Genomic DNA, 26,651 nt, shown 5'->3' with positions numbered 1-26,651 from the left:
AATAGGAAGGACCTATATAAACAGAGCAGCACCAATTCCAAGAGCATGAAATCTCTAATAGAGTGGTGCTCTTAAACCAGCTGATAAGAAACCACAACCTGATTTCTCTGATGGCAATGCTGTTGTTTTCCACCTCTGCAAGGGAATAGAAGGGAAATGGAGATATTGTTGGTAGGAGGGGAAAATATTTGTGAGGCTGAGTTGCCATCAAGAGCATATCTGAACCTTATTGGGAACTATGTTCACTGTAGCCAGCCCCTCCTGGTACACCAATGTTTGACACTTTTAAAGTCACCTAAAGCTTCATTTTTATGCCACAGGCACCGTTCAAAAGACGTGGCATGGCAGTCATCCCACCTGAGCCAGGTGATCTGTCCCAACATTTCAGTAACCTGGAAGGAACAACTACATAGAGGTGAGACTTGAAATCCTCATACCAAAGACTTGAAAGGATAATAAACATTAACTGCAGTTACCTGGTGTTTATATGACTATGAAAAGATAGAATCATTTTGGGTGCTGAAAAGTAGCTTCCACTGCTGAATGTTTCCATATGCCATTTAATAAGCTTTGAGTATTTCACCCATTAATCTAAGTGAATATCCCCCTACTCATCTCCAACAACAGCTGTAACACAGCCTTTGGAATTGCACATCTGCAGTGACTGCTCAGCTTCCAGGGCAATTAAAGATTTTGGGGAGCCTCTTTAAAATGTTGGCATTCCTGAGAGCAGAACGTCTGCCATCTTACAGCTGATCAGTAAAATACTCCATGTCATGTAATCCAGCATTGAAACACAAGCTCTGCAGAGGAGGAAAAAGGCTTGACCTTTATAAACACCCATTTCCAAGCCCACTAGATTCATGCCTAAACTTCCAACAAGCTCAGTTCATCTGCACAAGATGAAGAATAAGGAGACATATGTTTCAGATGGCTACAAGAAGAAAAAGGGGGTTAATCTTTGATAGAAAGCAATAGTTTGCCCAGCAAAAGATATTTTGGGTAAATTGGAGAAAGCACAGAGATGATGCACAGGTACAGAAGCCCCTGCCCACCCTACAGCCACAGATTCAAGTGACCCACCAGTCTTTGCACAAGCTGCAGCCAAGGCCACAATCAAACTGCTTATAAACAACGTACAACCCAAAACCAATCAACTGGTCAAACTAATATGAGCCGTGTCCAAGTAGTGAAGACCTAATTAACAAGAAAGGAAACACGTCAACTGGAGTTGTGCAGTTTTATTTGAACAAAAACCAGTGTCAATATTTTTAATAAAGTCTACATTACACTAAATGCATGTACATTTGTAAGAAGATAACCTAGCTGTAAAGAAGGTGCAGGATAATATGTACAATCATAGTTAAGTTAAAAAAATTCACATTTTACATAGATTTACTTGACAGTCCTAGGCTTTCATGGTATATAAATGGTAACCAAAAGAGGTACCAAAAAAAACCCCAAACCCTAGTTACAAGGAAACTCAGCTGGAGGACTGCATAATGCACACAAATTTTGAAATAAACTAGTTCATAGATTTCTTATTTGTCCTAAATCAAATTTTGGATACACTTTTTGAATTACTATAATTAATATGTTCAATGAGTATACTGATGTAAACATTTTTGTTTATATCAGAATGGCAATGGTGCCATTTTCTTCAATAAAAATCTGTATTTTATGTTGTGGTCTGGTCTTCCACTCTTACAAATTAGAGTAATTATGCAGGATGTTTCTCAATACACGGTAAAAATTATCAAACAGCAAGGGAGATATGTTCAAAATAGGCTTTGAAGCTTTTCAGTCCACCTTCACAACACTGTAAATCTTACTTACAAACCAGAAGCAGGCAAAAAATCCAATAGTGCCTGAAACAAGAAAGTAAAAATGGTTAGTTTATCTTCCAGTTTGCCCTGAGAGAGAAATCTAACAAGTACTTCCCAGCAGGACAGAATATAACATTGTAATCCAGCTAAGTACTCAGAAAAACAGCCACTTCTTAAATTTACCAACGTACATCCATCCCCAGGCGAGGTTATTGATTTAGACCAAAGATGACTTCTAGGGACCAGGCTGCTTCAGGTACATTTAAGCCACCGATGACAGCACTGCCACCACTATGAGCAGGGACACAAGCACCAGTTCAGAAAGTGACTTTTATAAACACACCAAGTCAGCCCCGACCTGGTTTTTCGGGTCTACAATACTTCACTGCCACCAATGAATTATGACACATAACTAGGCCTTGGAAAAATTCACCTGTCCCAGTTTTACATTCATTGTGCTCTATTTATACTATAGAATAGAAATTCTTCTTTGTATCCTGCTACTTCCTTTTGGCAAAAGAATGCTCTGAGTGCTACAGTAGCTGGAAGCAAACAGCAAGTGAAAGCAGCAGTGACAAACCAAAATACTGTTTGGGATTAGTATATACCAATTTTCTGGTTTTAAACTGATGAACAAATTTGTGGTTTTCACTGACAGTCACTATTATTGGGCAACTGCAGACACTGTCCATCACATTTACTTTAAAATTACTTTAAGAACTTCATATGTAGGTAGACAGAGTCCCAGTCAAGTAATTTAGTCTTCAGCCTCTAAAGGAAGCAATGCACTGCTCCTCACACTTTTACCTAGTTGTAAACTGCCACAGAGATGTTAACCCTTAACAGATAAAAAAGGGGAAGATTTCAATTACAATCTGAATTCCCTCTCAGAGACACAACTACATGGCAGCCCTGGGATAGCCCTTCCCAGCTCCACTGCAGACACTCGCTAGATCATGCACTCAGCTCCTTCAGTTTTAGATCATCCTTTTCTGTCTGTACAGCCCACATTTAACATCAGCTCCAATGTCTTTCACTATTGTGACTGGCTTAATAACTAGAAGATTCTTTATTAAGCATTTAGGTTTTTCACATGAGTTACATTTCTGTCTTTCAGATCTCATCCACACATTTCCCAAGCAAGCAACCCATCTTGGGATGCTCATTATCTGTATGTCAATTCTTACATTCCTCATGCTACCATGCATATTTTCAGTTAAAGGCTTTTTGACAGACTATTATTATATGCCACAGATTACCCTTTCCTTCCAAGTCTGCAGTTGTTATTCTCTGAAACAGTAGGAGACAGCAGATTTATGACTGTTGATAGGAGATCAGACACCAACCACACAAGGAATGTAATTCCTTTGTAGGCTTGACATCAATTTTTGCCTTTAATTTTAAGAACATGAACCACAACCCAGTGCCTGGTTCAGCTGAAATTCAGTTTGTTTTCCACCTCAGCCCTTGGAATTTTTGTGATTCCATAAACACTATAAGGCCCACAAAAGGCAAAGAAGTAAAAAAGCTTCTGATTTCCTACATAGTAATAAATATCCCAGTCAAAAGGATCTGTCAATGAGCAGCAATTGGGGAAGAAAAATAGCTCTGAACAAGTGTTGCTTGTTTGAAAACTCTAGCCAAAATGTTTTCCACATTTTCTGTGTTTTAGCCCATTCCACGAATTTGTCACTTGTTCTAGATTTGAGCTCTTTATACTGGAAAGCACTTCATAATGGATCTTTAGGCTGGTAATGATAAATATCACAGGTTCTCAGATTCTCCTTTTAAGCACTTTGACTAAAGCCAATCTTAAAACACAGATAACTGCATACTCTGTCTCCACCTGTACCTCTGCCAAGTAAAATTGCTATTATTAGTGGCACTCGTTAAAATCCAACCTTGCCATCTCACATAGCCTGGCTTGAAATGTTTTTGCTTGAAGAGCACATGTAGCACTTCAATCTTGAGCATTTTTCTATGTTCATCTTGCACCAAAATTAAAATCATCCCTTATTAAAATAAGCCTCTCATCAGAACAGAAGTATTTAGGTAAGGTTTAGATAAGGCCACACCAGGATGTTGCTTTCATTGGTCTCTTTCAAAACACATTCAAACTGAAACCCAAGTTTTGAAGCATGATCAACAAGAAGCACACCTCTGCAGCTCAGGCTTCTCTAACCAACATCAATGAACAGAAGATAACAGAGAAGAGATACCCAAAGGTGGTTTTGGTAAAGCCATTAAAAAAAATTCTAACACTAAGTACTTAAAAAAAAACCCCAAACCAAAAAACAACAACAAAAAAAGACCCAAACAAAGCAACACACTAACAAAAACCAATGGAAAAAAACCTAAAACCCTAAACAAATAAAGAAAATACTCCACTAGTTGAAAGAGTTGAGACCATTACGTTAATTTTCTGATTGGTCTAAACTCCTCTACATTTTAAAGTTTTTACAACTTCCACATGCACATCTCTATCAAATGACCCAGCACCAAGCCTAACACCAATTCCTCCAATGAGCCTCTATAATCTGTTTGTTTGGCTTAATCCAATACAACAAATTAACTTCTTGGCTAATGTTGACTTTATCCAATCCTAACCACTCACCAGCTTAAACTGCATGAAAAAACATCTGACTGGTCTGCATTGAAGAACTCACTGTTGTGGGATTGATCTTTATTTTTCCCCTAAGGGGGTGACCTGCATATTTTAAGGTTCTACCTTTTTAAATAATCCCTACTAGCCTAGAAAAGTGATGCCATCCCAGGGCACAGCAGCTCACTGCATGTCACTGAGCATTCTAGGGAGGTGCAGGTAAAGGATCTTTTGCAGGAGGCCTTTAAAACTCACAACCCATATATGAAGATGACTCAAGATACTTCTTTAGCCAAGAAGCAAGATATGTCAAAAAATTCCTTTATACTTAGTGGGGAAACACTGACAACTCCGTTATTTTTTTATAATCTTGTCCTCAGCTTTATATTCTGTTGAATAGTCTGGTCTGCAATATATATACTGATACACAGAAACAAGATGTTATATACAAAGCCAGCATCTAACTGAGTAAGGGGCAATTATTAGTAAACCAGGTTAAATTCAAAATTAAAAACAATGTCAAAATACATTAAGCAGACTCTTCTGCTCTACTCATCTCTTCTAGCTTTATTGTTTAATGAAGAAAAAAAAATTCAAAGCACGAGCAGATTGTAAGAAAGCAAACAGAAAAGCACTCTGCACTTGGCTGATACTTCTCATGTACCTTAAAAGCTCTCTGTATCATACTGGTTTCAATCACTGCACAGTGGTGGGTGCTTCAGAATCTCAGATTCTAAACACAATCTACCCAGAAGATCAAAACTCAATTTTGAAAATGGCATTAACTCACAAGTGAAAATGATGTTAAAAAATAGAGGTCACTGTAAAGAAACATGCTTTGACTATGTTCAGCATTTTTTGCCTCCACGAATAAAATACATGTAATCATGTAGCTATCCCCATCCAACCACAGTTGTTACTTCTTGAAAGATTAGCTGCACTTTGTACATTAAAATCAAATTGCCTGGTTGGGGTGTGCACACCATCACATTTCACTGGTCAGATTACATAACTCAGTGTTGCCATAAAAGCATTCAGTTCCTATTTACTTATTCATTATGGTCCCTTTTATAATGCCCTGGGTAACGCACTGCACTGCCATGGAGGAGGTATTAACATTGCCCTTTATATTTCTGTCAGACCCAGCAGGCAATAGAGAAAACCAAAATACCTCGTGCTAGCTTAAGTGGAACAGATCCAGGTCCCATTTTTGAAACACTATCAATGCAAACAGTGTGTAAAATTACACCAGCAAACTCCTTCACCTCCAGAAACTGTGAAGGACTGAAACCTTGCTTTCTAAAACAATGGCTGATAAGGAAAACAAAGCAAAGTCAGGTGTCTTCTGTTTGTGCCACTTGTCTAGAACAGCTTACACTTCAGGCCTAAAAATCTATCACCTAACTAAACATGGAAAAGAAAGTTATCACAGCATTTTATATTAGCAAGGATTTACGATGTACTTCGTGTATCTGTTGTGCCCATTAGCTTTCCAGTGATTGGCTGTTCTATAAAATATAAAAAGAAAAAGAAAAGAAGACCATGCAGTAGCCTTCCTCATGAGCTACAAAAGTAGCATAGGGAGCACCACTGCGGGTTTTTTTCAAACGAAAAAGTCAAAATGCAAAAATAACAGCAGCACAGTTTATTATTGTACTTCAGGGGCCTCCCTGGCCTTCATACCAAGAACTCCAGGATGAGCATATCTGAAGCTTTTAATACCATTTCAGCAGCTGCCAAGACAATTTCAATTATCATTTTATATATGAAAGGGACATTTTTAATTCTACCAATTTGCATATTATAAGCGATATTGAAATTGGCAGGATAGCAACTAACCTATGCTAAAACTTAGGCACTTATTAACATATTGCTTTAGTATAAAAGTAATTAAAACATTTTAGACTATCATTTTGGGTTTGCTTTTAATATAGGTAGATAGCTACACATTATAGAAGACACCCAGAGCTTGTGTGTTTCACCATGATTTAAGCAGAGGTTTAACTGGCAATATGCAAACTTATATGTTTGCCTTCTAATAATTAAAAAATAGAAAAATTAAATCCTCCTTGTTTTTTTTTCCCCCTGCTTCTTCTTAGAACTTTTAATTATTGATCTTCTTAGAAGAGACACATTTCTAAAGAACAAGAACTAGCAATAAGTGACAGTTACTGTTATTTCGTATCATTTCTACAGCATAACTGCTTTGTTCAAACACATACAGGAATTTTCTTCAGGTTTTTATGAACAGTGGTTTTTTTGCTTTGTGTCAACCAGTAGTAGAAAAAACAAGGATAAAAGAGGTCCTTCTCACTGCTACACTGACAAACTTCAAGTCTGACACTCAGACTTACTTTCATTACTTATTTCAGCCACTCTTTTTCAACTGCATTTAACTGCACTTAACTAAAAGACGCATTTCACCAAGTGAACACAAAGTAATCACAGCAGCTTTCAACAAACAGGCAGAGGAAGTTAAAAAGTAACAATATAAACTACCATGCCATCCACAGAGAAATCCTGTATTAAAAATCTTTGGAGTGACTATCACAGCTGTTTGTTTTTATGAACAGCCTATCATATATGAACAAGCATTTTCTCTAGTTCTGTCATTGCAGTATTTCATGAAGCCAAGTAGTGACACCTAAAAGATCTGACTTCATGCGTTAAATCTACATATACAACAGCAGCAGTATGATGAACATCAAGATAAAACACCCATGACTATTTTTCAAGGTCAGTACCCTTCAAAGAGCTTCTTATTTCACTAACACATGGTAAATTTGGCACAGATTTCTCATCAAATCAGTCTTGAAATTATTGTTTCAGTCAAGTGATTATGAACATTAAAATAATCCTGTAGAAGACACTTGGTCTGCATGAGTTACATCAGAAAAATTGGACAACTAACACTGGAGAGCCATATTTCAAATCAGCTCCTCCAGTTAAGGTACATTTCCATCCTCATGAAGTGGTTTAATGAGCAGGTAAGACAACTCTAACAATACTAAAACTCTACCTTGACAAAGTTCACTTTTTCCCCAGCACCAGCCTCCTCCACTTGCTGACGGTGAAAACTCAAAGGATCTTTTATCAGAGTGAAATTATCTCTAACTACAGAACTTGTAGAACAAATTATGAAATCTAGAATCAAGTTAATACTCGATATCAAGGTGAACAAGAAGGGGCCTTTGAAAATATAATGGTTTGAATTCACTGCTACTATAATATTCAAGAAGGGAAAATCAATTCTACCATAAATAAATGTAATTTCAAGTTAGAAAGAAAATGCAAAAACTATCTTACTGTGCTGTGTGGTGTCACAAACCATATAAGTAACGTTACCTAACGAGTCATAAAATGTACTTAATATTTCATGTAATCTAAATTTCACCTAATGTTTCTCATTTCAAAACCAGAGCCCTCTGCATTAATTTTAGTTTGGACATTGTACTTACCTGTAAAAAGGAAAAAAATCAAGACCATGATCATTGTGTAACCAAAGTATAAAATGGTGCTGGCAGTTCCTGTTATCTGGAGTTTGGAGAAGAAGTAATGGACTGCATAGATAAAGAGATAAACTGCTGTAAAGCTGCTGGTCAAGAACGACCTCCACCACCAGTGATAGTCCTGAAAGAAACATTAAACCACTCACTAAGAATCATCATGTAGGAAATGGAATATAGAGAAGATGGTGAAAAAATAACATTGTCTTACAAAACACATTTAATTCTGCAAAATTTAGCTCAAATAAATTCCAACATGGCACGTAGATATTTTCCTTCTTCAAAGCTGTATTGTATTCTTCAAAGCTTCCACTAGGAAGATGAAATTACTCTAAGATCAAAGCTGTTTGTTTTTGCTTATCTGTTGCCAGGAGTTGATTTTGAACCAAAAGGCACATCTCAGAAGAGTGGCTAAAACAGGCGTGCCAAGGCTGAAAATGCAATCAGTTCACAGTGTCCAGCACTTGACAGCATATGTGAATACTTCACCTGTATTCCTAACATCTTTCAGCTACAAGTCATATTTACATCAGAACTGTAACTTTTACCTCTGCACACAGATGGAAGTAGCACAGCAAAACTGTAGCCTCTGAACATGTAATTAGAAGAATTATAAAAACTAGGAACAGGAATCCAAACATGTAATACATCTGATGAGACCTAAAATTTAAAACAAATTAAAACATGAGTCTCATTTTTGGTTGAAGTTCTGAGTTAATTCACAGTGTCATATTACTAAATGCTGAGTTAACTGAAAACCAAAAAAAAAATCCAAATCAGCAAAATAAAAAAACCCACATCATTGAGGTAATTATGCCTATACCACTACTGGCTAATTCATAAAAAGTTTTCTTTACCTGAACGTACTCTGTAATCATGCATTTATTTAAGCTACCAGTAATAAAACCATTGATTTACAGAGCAACAAAGTCTTCAAAGTCTTTATACCTGAAATCAGCATCTATGAACTTTCACAGAGAACAGTTACAGGCAACTTCCACTAGTATTGTTTATCACTTCATGTCTCTTTTTTGGGAAGACCTTTAGCTTCCCCAATTCCTGCATCACCTGTACTCTTCCCTAGTTCCAGTACTAACTTCCTTCCTGCTGCTGCAGCTAAGTTTACCAGGTGTCTCTGCATTTCCTCACTACATCCAAGCAGATGTTCCTCCACTCCCATTCTATCCTCAGACCAAGGCTGACTTGGTTAACCAAGTGCTAACCAAACACAAAATCACACACAATATTTTCCACAAAGGAAATATGTTCATTTACTTTTAATCTGGTGTCTTTCAGATAAAGGAAGTAACCAAATGAACTTTACTGAGTGAAGGTGACAATTACTGCAATACAGGATTTGACAGAGGGAGTATTATTTGCATATTCCCTCCCTGCTTCCCTTTTGTAGGATAAAGAATGAGAAACAACTTAAGAATTCGCTAACTTCAACTACAAAAGTCCACAATATACCTGTTTGTCAGCTGATTATATTTTTCAGCACAGCTACATTACACCGTTTCTATTTTTTGAGGATTAATATAAAAAGCTGAAGTAATGTATTTGTGTTTAAGAACTGATTTAGAAAACTGTTCTGTAAGATCTCTCAATCTACACAGATGACACCATGAAAACCCAGCAACTTCAGGATAATATTTCCCATTGAATGCAACATATTAGACATTTCATGTTTACATTGTGAAAGCTATGAAAGATTGCACTGGTTTAATATCGCATGCACTGCTTGATTAGGTTTTGCAAGATTTTGGAGTGGAGTGGATTGTTCATGGGGAGTGCAGTCTTTGTTTCAGAATATGGAATCCCAAAATCTTGACCAGATTCTGATCTACACAGTTGAAACTACTAGATTACATTAGTTTCACAAATCATAATACAGTTACACAATGGAGTAGCTCTACATAACCACAACAGCATGAAACCACATTTGTGCTGTACAAAGCCAAGAAGATAAAATAAGGCAATAGGACTCTTATATCATACTTTGAAATTGTTTTTAAGAAGAATTAGTTTTATAAATTCTAAGCACAGAAATAAAGACTCTGGAAATTCCATAAAATCTGCAAAATTATCAAAAACTTTTAAAATTGGTTTATTTCTTATATTATTTGCTTTGGGATGTTCAAACTCACTATGTGTATTATCAAACCTGTGTAACTAGAGGGGAAAAAAAGTGATACTCACCAAATGCTATTCAGAATGAAAAAAAGTTGAATAAAAATACAGCCAAATGGTAAGATACCACCCATGATGATACCAGGCAATGGCTTTGTGAAAAATGACTGCTCTGGGATTTGGCGAGGAATCTGGTTTGTACGCACTGGATGTTCAATAGGCTACAGAAAAAAATAACAGAAATAAAAGATGAATTATTACATCATAAGATTACTTTTCCCTAGTATTAGCATATAAAGATTTGATAAACATAACTGTATTTTCATTCATAAGCCATCACAAGTTATCAAACAAAAAACCTACAAACTTGATGTCCAGCATTAGAAAAAAGCACATGTGCTTTAGACATTCCAACTATGGGCCAGTAAGCAAAGTAGAACACGAAGGAAATCAGTCTGTTCAATCCTTAATTAAAAACAAAATAAAATCTAAAAAATCCAATAACATTGCCTTTTTCTTAGCTGTCTGGCATTACTTCAAACTAGTGAAAGTACAAAGCTGAAGCCTCTCTGAAGCACTACTTCAAAACTCAGCAATACTACCAAGGTATTGCTGAAGCACAAAAAGCAAGTAAGAGCTCCAAGAACATTATTCAAACGTGATTCTAGTGAACGGGCAGAAAAAAACTGCTTGGTGTGACATTAGAAATATACAGTCTTGTTTCAATATCAAGACAGTAAAATATCATTTTACAATCATCACAGATGTTTCAATCCAACCAGATCCTATCTAGAACTCTTGCTTAGAGATTCAATGGCTCAATTACAGAGGACAGGTATGTTTCAAATCTATATTCAAAGGGCCCTACCTTCTCTTTGAAGCCAAAATAGGCACCAACAAAGGTTAGTGGGACTGAAATTCCAAACCACATAGCAAGGATAGCAACCAAAGTGCCAAAAGGGATGGCAGCTGAGGAGCCTTTCACCCACAGAATGAGATTCATAATGAAGAAATCAGCAAAGACAATCCTGAAAGATAAAATCAGAAAATATATTAAAATATTCAAGAAATAATAAATATTACTTAATATTTAAAAGAAATGTTGCTTCTTTCAATTTTCCAATTTCCCAGCTTCCTAGCTCCTTTCACCACTGGTGCAGTTAAAGTGTCTGCACCACCCAATGCTAGTAATGTAGGTACCTATGGTAAAGCCATTTAAATAAAGACTGTCCAAAAAAGTACCAAAAAATAACAGAAACATGCCATTAAAAAAATCCATACAAAGAATGGAAAAATGTAGAATAAATTTTAAAACTCCTTATCAGAACCTTGTTTCCTATTAAAACCATAAATACTTCCTTTATTTCTATCCTTTGCAAATAGTAAATCCTTTCTGTATAAATACAGTGATAGCAAAATCTCCTATTTAGGAAGCCCCATGGACTCTCACAGCAAATCTAATGTGCTGCTGCAGTTTCTGTCACGAGGAGAAGGGGGGATTAAAGAGGGCTCTGCTCTACAACAGAAATATCTGTGTAAGCATGGAGTTACACATATTAAGTACCCTGTGCTTCTGGAGAATTTAAATAAAGACTGCATCAATCATGATTTGCCTCCAGATCTGCTTTTCCCTCCCCCGTTAAACACATCTGCCTTATTTTCTAAACATCCTGGACAAAAAACAGAAAACAACTCAGAGATGAGAATCAAGGCGTTGCTGAATCAAGGAGAGATGAAGATTTCAAACATCCCATTCTGAAAACAAAGCAGAACATTCATTCTGCAAAGGAACCCCATATAAAAAGAAGCTTGTGCTAATTGCCATTATTCCTGGATTCAAAGATTCACCACAGAAAATTCAGCTCAGAAAGGGTCCTGCCAAGTGCACCACTCTCTGGGTTTTGTTAAAAAAGTGTTCCTGACACAGAATTTAAGCTGCCCTGAAGTGAACATGCATGCTTTCACTGCACTAAACTTAAAAAGGAAGGAGGAAGGATTAGAGCAATTAGGCTCATTTTTTTTCCCTAGGAGAGGCCTGACACTTGCCAAAACTATTTGGGGGAACAGACTTGTTCAATAAGCACACCCAAGTGACCCCTGGTGTAAGCATCTTGTTGAACAAAAAACAAACAAACAAACAAACAAAAACCCAGATAAATTTTAGAAGTCTTTCTAATCTTAATCATCTATACAGGCTCATAACACAGACCTCACTTACCCTCTCCACAGTTAGAAAAAATACTGCAAATATGAACTCCCATCAGTCTACTGAGATTAAAAAGGCCTTGGGCTGTTTATGATATTATGCAAATTCACTGAACTAGCACAGTGTAATCAGGGCATCTGTTCGTATTCTATCAGCCTCAGTCATTTTACTTCCTCTTTGAAACTCAATTTATTTAGGAGTTTAACTGATAAGCACGGTATTCTTTCCATCAATATATATTTTCTTCTCTCTCCTGATAACATCTAAATGACAGCAGGGAGACTGAAGCACATTCTGTTTTAGAAGATTTCTCACAGAAATACTAGACTTGGTTGTTATCAAGTTCATTACCTTTCATTTGATGAAACTCTGCTTTACTTGAAGCCAAGTCATGTTTTATTCATTCTGAGATTTTGGGGGGGAAGAAATACCTTAAGAAATTTCTAATATTTTCTTCCAACTTTTGCCAAGGGATAACTTCACGTATCAAAGCTGCAACCACGAAACATGGAAGACTTGCAGAAGAAATTAGTTTGTGCTCTCTCTCCCCACTAATTCTCACAAAAGGTCATAAGAGCTATGAAAAGTGCTATTGCCCTTCCCAAGCAGGACAGTATTGGCCACACTATATAGCACAATACACACCACAGCTATATCCCAAGCTGGACACCACCTACATTTAGGTAAGATTATAACCAGAATTATCTGGAACACTCTGAGTAGTGCAGTATCAAACTGGAAATACCCCATCACTGTGCCCAAAGCTCTGGTGTAGTGATTTTCAAAGGCGGTGACACAACCTTGCAAGAGAGTTGCCCCATTCCTCCTACCCCCACAGGTGACAACAAAACAAGAAGCCAAGAAGCTGTGTTCTGGACTACCAGACTCCAGCTCCTCAGAATTCACTTTTTTTATATTCACAGACAGGCAATGCAAAAAAGAACAGCAGCTTGGGAGTACCATAAACAAAATCACACACACAAGTGGCGTAACAATTGGCTTTTCCCCAACTCCTTCCCATTTTAGATTTGTTTGTACTTAAGAATAAAGGAAAGAATGAGGGGAAACAATACTAACCCAGGGCAGAGCAGAGCTGTAAGCAAGACATTGGTCTTCCACTTCTCACCTCTGAACGCTGAGGAGAAAAAGAACAATTTTAAGGTCAAGACTTTTTCCAACTGTTTTGCAGAATGGCAGCAAGAAGTAGATGTGCTGTCTGAGACACCAGCTCCAGTTAGAGGTTCATATTCAGCCCAGCAATTCTGAATTTACCATGTTGTGTCACATTAAATAAATGCATGTACTTACTTTTGTACATTCTAGCAGACACATAACCAGCTGGCGTTCCCAGTAAGACCCACAATACAACTGCACAGGTCATCAAAGCACCACGGTTGGCAGGAGAGAGGAAACCAAGGCAAGCTAGGACTAAAGAAACAAAAATGTTTAGTTATTTGTGGACACATGTCAAAATACCCCTATAACACAGATCACTGTGAAGGTTTATCCCTTTCACTACCACATATTTAAATGAAGGCTGAGTGCATAAGCTCTTGTACAACCTCATCACATGAACACACCCCTAATGGCACTCTTTCACTCAAAAGCATTCTTTCCACCTCGTCTCTTAAGTAGAAAGTATCTCATAGCCAAAAGGCTGAAAAATAAAATGCCACCATCCATCAAAAGCCATTTTCTCTTGCCACTAATTTCTTTCTATACTACTACACTGATTGGGCAGGAAACTACCACTGAGCAAGATACAGAGTTGTGATCAACTGAAAGACAAGCCTATCAAGAAAATTCTAGAAATCTTACAGTATCATGCAATAAATAGAAAAGAAGCAGCTCCCCTATGAAAGGCCAAAATCTGAGTTAAATCTGGAGAACAAAATTGGAAAGATTCTTCTTTTGTACTAAGTATCAGTGTACTTTCTAATTCTACTGTGCAGTAAGAAAATGAATGCTCATAAACTTTACAGATAGCCAATAATAAAACACCATCTTGTGACAGGTAACATAATCACATGCATATATATATTTATGGTAGGTTCTCATTATCTCACCATTGTGTCAGTACTATTTCACTGGCGTGCACTCTTGCTTGTATTTCTGTACAGTTGCAGGCTCATGTCAAACATACTGGACAGAAAGCATTCCCAGAACATTAAAGCTTTGATTACATCTTTGAACTTGCATTACTGAACCCTTGGATGATTTATACCATGCAAAACAGTGGTTTTTAAAAAGAAACTTGTAAGAAGGAAGTTTGATTTCTGAATTCATGAAGAATCTGAATTAGCCCAGATATCACAATGCTTTCAGTGACAATGCTTACAACAGCATTACTGAAGCTATCTGATTAGTTATGAAATTGCATTAATATTATATGTTACTAAAGGAAGGACTTCATTTCTTCATTAAAAGAAGGCTTCTATCATTCGTTTAATAATATCACATCTTTCTTATTACTATTACACTACATACACATCATCTTAATGAAGTTACTTACATAAAGTAATAAACGTCATAATGAAAATTTGGGTTCCTTGGCCCAAAAAGACAGACAGCAACATTCCCTTCCTTGGAGGTCTAAACACATCTCCATGAACCAGCTTCCAGCCAAATTCCTCTTGGGCATCTTCCTGTGTAAAATCAACAATGTCTTTAGCAGTGATACATAATGCAGCAGTGAATTAACACAAACAAGATACAAAATACATATTTAAAGTTTGATTAGCTTCCAGTTAAGATCCAAAGCCAGACTAATTGCCTCTGATTCATCACTCATTGATTTTATAACCCCCTAATGGTTCAGTGAAAAAGTCAAGATTTATCTAGAAAATTCTCATCTCCTATAGCAAGAAAAAGCAAGTGTAATTAGTCAAACCATAGAACATCACTCTAAATTTAAACTCAAACAAGTATTCAGTTTAGTTTTATCTTCAATCTAGTTCATGCATTTATCTTTTTCTGCTTTGATTTCAAAGCCCATTGGTCTCAATGACAATACTGGAAAAGAATGAAACTGTCTCTGTGCTCCAGAAGGAAGTTTGCCCCTTGGAATCATGAGGGACGAGTACCAACACTCTGTTCCACGGCCAGAGGTGAATGGATGGAAGGATGGAATGGGGAGGGGGAAACCTCAGTCCAGTGTCTCTAGGGAACCACTGCTGAAGAACAAAACATTTCAATAAAGTCACTCAAAACAGACACCTCCCCTCACAAAAAACAACCAAACAACAAAACTAACACAAAGAATCATAGACAACTAACCCTCGAAGAAGACCCTCTACTCCTCATAAAATTAAAAGCTACAGGATCCATTCAATGTAGGAATACTGAGCTCAGTTCAAAGGACTGCTTACCACTAGAATTAAAGCTTGCTAAAAAACAGGGTAAGAAAGAAAGCAGACCACATTGGTCAATGATATAGAGCACCTTAAATTGCAACAAAAGAGACCTTTACCTCTCACTGGTGAAAACATACTCACATGAGTTCTCTTCAGTTCAGGAATCCTCTCTTAGTCATAAGACCCTAAAAGTAATCTACTGATTTCTAAACACTTCATTAATGAATGTCTCACTAAATCCACATCACATTAAAAGCCAGCCAGCACCAGTTGAAACATTAAATGCACATTCTAAGACCACAGTCACTGGCTGGTGCATCGATCTCTTTTGAAGTACAGTCACCTTCATCCCCTAAATGTGAGATACTAATTTGCTTCCCTGCATATTCTTCAGCTCAGGTCCTCTTTTGCACAATTATTTCACACCTTTTAAAATAAGCTCCTTGAACTGCAACAGATCTTTAAGTCTCTCACACCTGGCAAGAAAATAAAAAACTGTGGCTTTATGAAAGTCACACCTATCCCTGTTGTTACTCATAAAAACTAATCAAGCTTCCACAAGTCTTGCTCTTTATCACATTAGGAATGATCAACTAAGACAACACAGTATAAAATATTGAACAGAATTTAATTGAGAGATCAAACAGAAGCCTCACAAAAACTATCAGTTAAAGGATCTGAGAAAAATCATTCCACTTTAAATCACTGTCTGGATTTACATTAACAGAAGATATTCAATATCCACAAAGAACTGCAAAGAAGAACAGAAGTACTTTCAGACGTTTTAGTTTCAATGTGAGCCATGTTTGTGCATTTTGAAGTAGTTCTTTAACCAGACGGACAGCAACAAGAGTGAAACTGCAAACCTTGGTTGTATCTGACATTACTTCTCATCTTTTAGTTGCAGATACCACTTTTACCAATGAAGAAAAGGCTGAGTAAAAATTACTTTCAGTCTACTGGTCAAGTCTTTTCAACTCCTAATCAGTTATATTCTCTTCCCCTATAGGAACCTGCTGCTTTCCCATTTTAAGGAGTACATGTCTCTGAAGAACTCACAACAGGTTCAGTTAGATGGCAACAGGCTTCTGTCATCTCACTAATTTAAACAAACTAGACTCAGTTTAACACAGCGATTACCACAGGAATTATATTTACAAATAAAATATAGTTTACACACATAACAAGTAGTTCTAACACAGCTAGAGGTCAGAAGTTGTGTTGCACATGAACTGCAATGCTACAATCTCCTAACTAAACAAAGTGATTCCACCACACTTTCCAGCCACAGGTGACATCAATTTCTATCAGCCTATGTTAATCAGAACAACTCTAATAATTTTTAATCCCCAGAAATATTAGCATATATCAAACTCATCATATTTATGCATCTCTCTAGACTGTACTCAAGACACAGACATCACTACGGGCACAAAAATGTGCTCATGTAAAAGCTGTAAATTTTACTCACAGAAGAGTCAATCTGGTTGTATCTTGCAATATCTTTATGAAGAGTCCTCAGAATGATCATAGCCACCATGCCAGATAAGAAGAGAACAATTACGAGGGAATTCATTATACTGTAGATAAAGAAAAAGTCAAACTTTGAATACAGTTATTCAGGTTTCAGAAGATGTACCAGTTCATACTACATGTACAGATCAGATCTGAGGAAAAGCCTTAGATATTCAGACCTTCCAGTACTTTCCCATCCAGAGAAGATAAAGGTACACAGAAGTCTGTGACTTCTTAGGAGACAGAAGTGGGGAAAACAGTATTCCTGATATCAAGGTATCATGAAGATATTTCATGATACCTTCCTAATTCTGTAGACAGTTACATGATTTTCTTTATTTTCCTCCTTATATAACTCAGAAGTAACTTCCCTGGTGAAACAGTTACAGTTCTTAAAGCAGACTGTCAAGTAGGTTTTATATTTATCAACCAACAAAATCGATACTGTGCTGTTTAATATTTTGTAGAGAACAATTTATTTGGATTAGCCTTTTTAAGATTTACATTGCAAAACTTTAACACTACAACACAAATTATATACTTACTTAGTACCATTCCCATGCTATGGAGGGAAATAAGATAAGCAAGAGCTTTTCACATAAATCTTTTACTCATAAAAAAGGCCTTTTTACTGTCAGCAGCTGCTGAGTATCAAACATGCATTCTGCATATGCACCTCTGAATTGGCAGTCAAAGTCAGACAGTAACATAAGAACACTGCAGAGCTGCAATGACTCAAAAACTTCTCCAGAATGGAGATGATAAAGTAAAACAATGGAAACTGCTTTCCTTTTGGATACTGATGATGCATTCCTTTCACAAAATGCAGTAATACAATTGTTCCCAACAGATGAAAACTTACTTCACATATGAAAGCAAGAAGTTTTCTTGACTGAAAACCTATGGACTTTGTTCAATCTCCCCAGAAGTACAACTAAGAAATCTTTGTGCTCTCCTGCAAGGTTACTCACTGAATAAATGCAAACCTTACCTAAACCACTGGATGTTCGTATGAGGCATGGACTCCAAAATGTAGTCCCACCTGGAAGCCCACTTAATACTATTCTTTTCCTATAAGGAAATGAAATAGTAATTAATATAAGCAAGTACAAGCTTATTGCAGTCTCCAAGATGGAATAAGCATACCACATCCCTTCCCCAAACCTTCCAGTCAGAATCCACTTCTAAGCTTGCTATCAATCCTGGATGTAAGACCTCTCTCATTCATTAATTAATATCTAGAGACTCTAAAAGAGTGTCTGTTCATTGAAATCTTCCATCCACGTCTTCTATCTTTAAAATAGGCTTCGTTAAGCCTCATCTTTCCATGGTTTGTGATGTAGCTGCCTGAAAAGCAATCATGCCATCATGACAAGATTTTCCCATCATAGCACACTGACCTTGAAACTTCAACTTTGTCAAACATACTCCAATGAAAAATTCCAGGGGAAACTAGAAATATATTTCTCATCACTATCAATGCATTTAGCACAAGCTTCTTTGCTCTCTGCCATAGTGTTGGCTGATAAAGACAATTTTCCATTCTGATTCCTGGCAGATAACTTTCACTTCCAGATATTCCTGTGATGGACCCTCATGTGTACAACTGAGGGCTCTTTCTGACCCGCAAGCCTTGTCCTCCTCAGCTGTTCTCTTTGGATGTACACACATGTCCTGCTACCAAATTCTATCCCCTGACTGACACGAAGCTCTGCTGAATTTCTTCATTTACTCACAAGGTGCTAAGCTTGTACAGCTGAGTACCAAACTGCTCTCGTGCTTACGTTTTTGTACACTTGTAAACAACACTCTAAACATTAGAGCCATGATGATGTATACTCTTCACACAGCGCTAAATACCTTGTCCATTTCAGTTAATTAAAGCCAACCTTGTAATTATTTCATCAGAAGTCAGCTGCCATATTAGAAAGGATCATAAAACAGTTATATATTTTACTGCTTTATGTAGTCAGGCTTAATGAAACTGATGTTTTCCTATTTAAAAACACTTCTCACTGATAAACACTCGCCTTTTAAGTTATTTTGAAACTACTACTAATAAAAAGTAAAACACATGAGGTATTATTTTAAATCAAGGCCTATGGATGACAGAGAGAATAAGCAGTTTTGAAGTGCCATCTGCTGGAAGTATCCAAACCCACTGGATGTGAGTCTTACCTGCTCTCCAACAGGGAAAAATGTGTAGGTACCCAAACACCTCACCCATTGCATGAGCAACCAGACAAAGTTCACACTGAAGTTCTGAATCACAATTTACTCCAAAATTTAAACACAAATGTTAATGAAAGAAGGCTCATCCGTGTAGGAAAATCAGTCAAAAGAGGACTGAGTGTCTCAAGGGGAAAGTAACAGGCTACCGAGTCTTGCACCTCAAGGCCACTGCTTCAAATCAAATTCAATTTGGATGAAAGCTGTTGCCATACCACAGCTGCTTCACTGTCTGTACAAAACAAGCAGGTGGTCTCAAGTTAGACCCTCTAAGATTGGTGTCTTACATCAGAAAAACAACCACACTTTCAGGACAGACTGAAACAGAGGTACCAAGATTTGAAGCACCTTGAACCAAATTACTGTCATACCCACAGGAGGCTCACTTTTCATGCTGGTGTAAAGAGCCATTTTCCAGAAAGCAATATCCTCCTAACTCATTACAGGCTGAATAAAGCATTTGTGTATTAGTAAACATTAGAGCATTAATTCTAAAAAAATAAACGGTCACCTACTCAAGAAAATGTCAGTGAACAAAATAAAACCCACACAAAATGAGACAAACTTTGCAACCTTATGAGATAAAGCTTTACAGTCAACGCTTAACAAAGAAATGTCCCCAGATATAAAAATGAACTGTTCTTCAACATAAGACTCTCAGCACCCTGACTGAAAACTGAAAGTAGAGTTTACCTCAAGGAAGACAACTCTTTCAGTCATTTTCAATCTACCGATTTTCTATTATTAATAAAACACAGGGGGAAAAAATGTCTTCATTTATATTTTCATAGTGTCCCTCAAATTACAGGAACAAAAAACCTGTTAAGATTTTCAGAAAAAAAACTTCACAAGACCATTCTTACGGAATTTACACTGCTGTAATCCAGTTAGGGCTATTAGCAAGTTATCCAATTGCTTTGATTTCATTCTTCTGGGGAATTACGTATTCATGTAACAGATGTAATACTTACTTCAAATGTTACAGAGTAAGTATAAACCAAATTCAATTTACTGGTGAATTCTCCAGGAATCTCCATAGGTGGGCCTTCACAGCTTAAGTTGTTCTCATCTGTATGCTTGTAGCTAATGGGGAAAAAAAGTTAAATAAAAATTTTCAAAACTTTAGTTTTCTTTTAAAACATTCTGCACTGTGCTCCAACCACAAATACTCCTCATCAGGAGAGCTTCAAGGTTGAAGCAAAGCACCCAGTCAGAGAATGACAAAGTACCTTTGCAAGAGAAAAACCAAGCACAATCAAGTCATGTTGTACCAAGCACTGTCGGTATGACTTCAGAAACTGCAGTAGCATAATCTATAAAATTATTTAGCTTCTACAGAAAAGACAGAAAAGTTTAGCTATTAAAAAATTACCTACTTTGAAATTTTGTAACTGGACTGCAGTTTTCAAATATAGATAAATATGAACTGTGTATGAACAGATTGACTAGAGGCCAAAGTAGCTGCTTTGGTCTTCTTCTGAGTTACTGAACCTCTGAAGTTATTCTCCGAGTTATTGAACCTCTGCTCTGGTCAACACAAAAACTAAGAAGCTATTATTTGAGAAAATCAGTCTTCTTAGGAAATTAGCTGCTGTCATCTGCAGTTCCAAATACCAGTGTTAACATGGTTTTTCACCTATACCTCTGTATCCAAACTTCCACAGGAAAAAGAACACCTGTACATTCATCCAAAGCACATTTGGGAGACAGGTAACAGATCTGACATGTGAAACAGTTATTCAGTGAAAGGATGTTTCTCAGTGTATCTGAAAACATGCACATTCAGATAAAAATCAACCAAAACATGAAAAAGGCTCTGCTTTTTTGGGTCAGGTTATAGAAGTCTGCATAAACAGCTTTTCCATCACAAGGGACTTTGGGGAACACTTCAAAAGCAAAGTTAAATGGCATTTACAGTTGTGAAACTGTCCTTGCAAACAGTGCCAGATATAAACCAGCATACCAAAAGCTTTACTGGAAGTCAGAATAACAAGTCCCTCAGAAATTATTAACACCAATTACATCTCTGGATGGAACTGTTTTCTTTGGAACTGCTGTTCGGACTCCAGAATACCAGAACCTGCTGCGTTAATGCACAATTTACCTCTGTGGTCTCAGTCTTGCCATCACCAGTCTTGCACCAGGCCAGTTTTCATCCTTCCCGCTGTGGTACATTATTGTTATGTCAACGTGGTTGAAGAGGTAGAAAGTGTTCTTCTTGTTGAACTCTGACTACAAAACATGATCATGAGACTGAGCAACGTCTCCAACAGGAGAGGGCGCAAGAAGTCAAGAGCTTTAAAATGAGACTGGTGTTGTATGAAGGAGCAACAAAGGGAAACATTTCAACATTAATATACATGTACAAAAGATCACTTTCAAGAGCCTGGGGAGCCTGAGGAGTAAAAGTTGGAAGGTGACTGTAGACAGAGTAAACTGAACGTGCATGATAAATGCAACACTTCAAAGAAGTGATCAGACCTGCTGCATACAAATCAACTGAGTGCACTGCAGGCAAGCAGCAGGTCAAAAGGTAGAGCAGAGTCAAGGATAGCTCTCTCCTCACCAAGAGGAGTGCTGTCCCTCACCCAGGAGGGATAAAACTCTATCACTATTATCTGTAATTGTACTAGTTCACAATGGAACTCCCAGGATGACTGACACATTTCCAACTGTCAACATAATTTTCCCTGTCACTGCTATGTTTGTTATCCTTCAGCCATCTGGGAAAATCCTGACACATTTAACTTGTAAACTGTGCTAGACATAACTTCTGCAACTAGAACACAGAGCTCATTTCTAGGACTTCACTAGAAAGCTTCTATCTGATACTGATAAAAGAACATTTTGCACATGAACACAACATAGACAAAGAATGAATAGGTACTAGGATGGATACACATGAAATTTCAGAACAAAACCTCAGTTTTCTAAGGCTTTTCAATACCCACACCATGATTTTATAGGTTTATAGAACATATATTGGCCAAAGACCTGTATGAACATTTTATTTCGACAACTCTATCAGTGAGACACTGCACACACTAGCAGCACTCAGCTCTGTCAGTGCCCACAGTCTGAACATTAAGCATGTTTACAACATACAGGTTCTTTCTCAGGAAAAGAAAGCTTAAAAGTAAAACCATGAAACCCCCCGTACTAACAAAGAAAGTTCCACCACTTACATTTATAACACAAGCATCTTTAACTCTACCATCTGGAGTAACAAAACATCCTATTGGAAATCCTGGATTACAGTATTTTTGTCCATCTTCCACATCATAACACCACGTTACGGGCATGTTATCGATAATCCTAGACAGAAATCATCAAAGAACACGTCCTCAGAAAGGGATGCACCTCATTTCACAGTGACATTTCACATTCATGTAACACACACACTTTTCAGTAGTGCCTACAAGATGCACAGTTGAGAGACAACCATCACACACAAGGAAGAAAGCAACCACTTAAAACATAGATAACAAATGTCCAAAAGCAGAAAATAAACCCAACCTCAAGCACATGTCTTGGCTTACCAGTGATGCTGATAATTCAGTTGCATTCCTTTTTTCAAAAAAGCCAGTTTGCTTTTATCAGCACTGTTTGCTGGATCATATGATCTTGTACAAACCTTCTTGCAAGTTTCTTGCTTTTTAAAGGTGAACTGTTAAAAAAAGCACACAAAAAAAGTCACTTCAATTTTACTTCAAAGTTCTTTTAGCATTTGGGGTTTTTTTCAGGTAAAGTAGGGAGTTTTTTTTCGCTACTTTACCTCCTTACTCTAAGTTTTTAAAGGATAAATCTTGACGACTGAAAATTGAAAATTAGTAGAAAAGGTATTGTTTTTTCTTTTACCAATTTATTTAATTTTGATAATTTCATCATCTGCTAAAACAGACTTTCACTAGGCCCTTCTTGAATGTTTCATGTTAACTTTAGCTGGTATTCCCTATGACAACCAAGTTAGACAAGGCTGCCAAAAGCACAAGTTGCACAACATCTAAGCTGCAAGCACAGACATCACCTAACACAAACACGCTCACATTTGCATCTCCAGCTTCTAACCCAGTTAATATTTACCTGTTAGTGAGCTTAAAACACAACTGAAAATTCTAATGTTATCAAGGCCCAAATGCTAACCAGGAACAGCACTTTCTAATTACTGCAATGTGCAGCCATTTCAAACAATTGTTTTAACACGTCATCTATTCAATACGTATCCAGTCCAAATGACCCATTATGCTACATATTTAAAAGCTTCTTGGGACCACTAGTCACAAGACTTAAAATTACATTAACTCAGAGAATCAAGGAGATTTCTAAGAGCAATTCAGGTCCCTTATGACTGAGCTGACTCAGAAACTGCTGCCTCTTTTTCTCATGGGGATTTGGATTATCTAGCGACCATCAAACACAGCACAGTTTTCAGCTTCACTGGCAAATCCAAGTCTGGAAACTGCATTTGAACACCATACAGCTCTCAAACACCAAGAATTACTGTTTGACTACAACTTCTCCACTGCTAATAATTGTCCCAAATTGATGGCAGAGCCTTTTTGATATGCTACATTTGGTCACTGCTAATGTAGGGAATGATACAGAAAAATACCACATATCCAATCCACAAAATACTTCCATACATTTATTTTAGAGAAGGTTCCAAGTGATATGCATCAACACTGAAAAATCTGGTTTCAGACAACAGATGATAAGCAGAGAAAAGCTGCAAATGAGCCATAACCTAATTTCCCTTTCCCACTCTGGAAGCTGCCCAATACTACAACCAAGTATACGAAACAGCTCCTGAACTATGACTTTATAGTCTCCAAAGTTACATTTAATAAACGAATTATTTCACATCATATAACACACCTTACATCCAGCTATTAAATAACTACCTGAGATATAGTTTCTGGACTTCTCTACCACAGAGCAACAGGCAAGAAGGGTGATCACTGGCTCAGTTTCCTAACTGTAATTAACCAACCTAAGATGCCATTGGGCTGGGAGGCATTTTATCACATAAACTCCACAGTGTTTATATTAAAAAATATAAACAGCCAGCCACCAAATCTTCAGCTAGGTCTACGGATTACAGCCATCAGAACAATGGCTATCAAATTTAAACAGGATCAACTTCAAGGGATAAAATAACCTTATATGGAGACGATGCTATTCTCTCCCCAAACAGCACTTGTCCAAGATTTTCTGATGGTCTTTTCTCTTCCTTATCTTGACAGAAGTCAAAACTGGAAAAAAGTAGCAAAGGTTCCCTTTTATTTTAATTGACATATAACTGTAAATACTAGCCTAAAACAAATTCTTAAATTATTTCCTTAGCATAGTAGTTTTCATGACTTTTTGACAGTTCAGCCACTGGGAGTTAAAAATCTTGAGAGCCTTTGTGAAGAAAGTTGGCTCCTATTTTAATATCAGTTTCAACCAATGCATATTCCAGAGTATCTTTAACAAAATGCACGATGCTTAGTCCACCCACCCTTTTCAAATTTAATTTAAATTTAATTTAAAAATTTAACGATTTAATTAAACAATTAAGCAATTTAAGCAAACAATAGAATGTTTCATTTTGTGGAAGGGACTGTGCTACAGACTTTTCATTTCTCTTGCAAAAAGTTTCTGAAAAACTACACCCCCTTCTTAAAGGAATATTTACAAACAGCATTTAACATGAAACACATTTCAAAGAAGGAAAGTGCTTTTAGTATTACAGCGCCACACTGTCAAACACCATTCACCAATTCTTTTCAATTACATTCAGCCTGAAACTGCTGAATATGGGAGAATGTAACCATTCTGGCTTTTCATTAAACACAGGTAGCAGCAGGTTCAGTTAGAAAACCCCAACATAACAATAAACAAACCCACACTTATCTGTGGTACATAAGTACTTTTCCTCAAACAATGGTCCTAAATTCACTGGCTTCCATAAAGTTTAATGGAAATAGAGATGGGGATTTTTTAGCTAGTCTCTGGTCTTGTTTCTGCTGCTGCACTGCAGGGAAAGAACTAAAACACCTGCATGTTTTCTTTTCTGTGCCCAACAGCAAGACTGCAAATCATATTGTTCATCCTCACTTTGTAGGCCTATAAATATCAGCAAAAGCAGATAGAAGTTTTCATATAAAAGAATCAAAACCAAAACCAAAACCAACACACCAAGAATTAGCTACAGAGCTTTGGCAAAAAAAAAATTTAAAAAAAAAAAAAGGACGTTAACAGTGACTGGTCTCTGAGTTTCCTTCAACTACCAGGAAAAAAAAGGAACTCAAAGCATCTGACGTCCTAGGTTTGCCTAACCGAAAGAACTTTAAAATATGTCAAATAGTCAACACTAAATCTAGTGCTCAGCTCAAAAAAGATGCATCCAAAAGAAATCCTGCAGCTTTTTTTTAACAACAACAGAGGACGGTCAGGTGGCACAGGTGTGGCCTTCATCCTTTCCACCCTCTTGTACTTCATTCCTGCCACTGAGCACTGGATTCACTCTTCCATCCCTACAGCCAGGGCACTGACACCCTTCCGGCAACAGAAAAGCGCCTTTCCAAACGCTCCTGGGAACCTGTTGGGATGTACTTACGCATCATATTCGTATGGCAGAACTGATTCAACGGAGTCCAGCCTGTTCACGAAGAGCTCAATTAGTGACTGAAACAGGAAAGGAAGAGAAAAAGTATGAAAACACGCACTTTCAGAAACAACCGTGGGGCCGGTACGAAACGCGGGGCAAACTAGCAAATGCTGCTACCCCATGGCGGAGTTACCCTTGCCTGCTGACAGGCCCCGGCCACGCCAGGAACAAGGAGCTAAGGGTCCTCCCAGCGCTGCTGGGAAGTCCAGCGGGAGAAGGGGATACCAGCTGAGGGTGTCTGTGTTCCCGGAGCAAGGGCTGCCGCCCGCGGGACGACACCCGCGAGCAGCACGATTGGGATATACCCCCGGGGCCCCCCGGCCGCGGGAGCCCCGAGCGGGGCAGAGAGAGGGGACGGCCCGCGCCGGGCCCGCCCGTGCGGGCTCTCACCTTGCAGCTCTCGGTCTCCTCGCCCTCCTCACAGAAGCTGACGGGCGCCAGTCCGGGCAGGTAGAAGGCGGCGCCGAGAGGCGCCACCAGCAAGAGTGCGGCAGCCAGCAGCCTCATCGTGCAGCCTGGACGAGCAAAGGCACCATGAGGCGCAGCAGCAGCCCCGACCACCCCGGGCAGCGCCTTGCGGAGGCGGCCCCGGCACAGTCGGAGGCGGCGGCGGCCGCGTCACGGCCAGGTCG

General features: G+C 37.8%; 1 protein-coding gene across 1 annotated transcript; it reads right to left on the bottom strand.

The window, feature by feature from the left end:
• Positions 1-1,226: 1,226 nt before the first annotated feature.
• Positions 1,227-26,651, bottom strand: LOC106858376 (transmembrane 9 superfamily member 2-like). Its single transcript, XM_014885000.2, has 17 exons — positions 26,410-26,651; positions 25,969-26,036; positions 24,526-24,619; positions 22,907-23,034; positions 22,553-22,682; positions 21,472-21,599; positions 20,339-20,450; positions 18,130-18,209; positions 17,095-17,203; positions 14,783-14,915; positions 13,579-13,698; positions 13,348-13,405; positions 10,933-11,092; positions 10,134-10,285; positions 8,483-8,594; positions 7,887-8,058; positions 1,227-1,868 (listed from the first exon to the last, which is right to left on the bottom strand). The coding sequence occupies exons 1-17, from the start codon at positions 26,524-26,526 to the stop codon at positions 1,801-1,803; spliced, it is 1,941 nt and encodes a 646-aa protein (XP_014740486.2). The 5' UTR covers positions 26,527-26,651; the 3' UTR covers positions 1,227-1,800.

This window comes from Sturnus vulgaris, chromosome 14 (assembly GCF_052056855.1).
Source record: "Sturnus vulgaris isolate bStuVul1 chromosome 14, bStuVul1.hap1, whole genome shotgun sequence".
NCBI lineage: Eukaryota > Metazoa > Chordata > Aves > Passeriformes > Sturnidae > Sturnus > Sturnus vulgaris.
The sequence above is the reverse complement of the archived record's forward strand: the minus strand, read 5'-3'. Positions and strand labels throughout refer to the sequence as shown.

Coding starts and splice junctions, on each gene's coding strand:
- LOC106858376 (XM_014885000.2), bottom strand. CDS start 26,526: ATGAGGCTGCTGGCTGCCGCACTCTTGCTGGTGGCGCCTCTCGGCGCC. Junction 18,210..20,338: donor CTTACTCTGTAACATTTGAA/GTAAGTATTACA, acceptor ATTTCCTTATAG/GAAAAGAATAGTATTAAGTG. Junction 8,059..8,482: donor ACTTCCATCTGTGTGCAGAG/GTAAAAGTTACA, acceptor TGTTTCTTTCAG/GACTATCACTGGTGGTGGAG.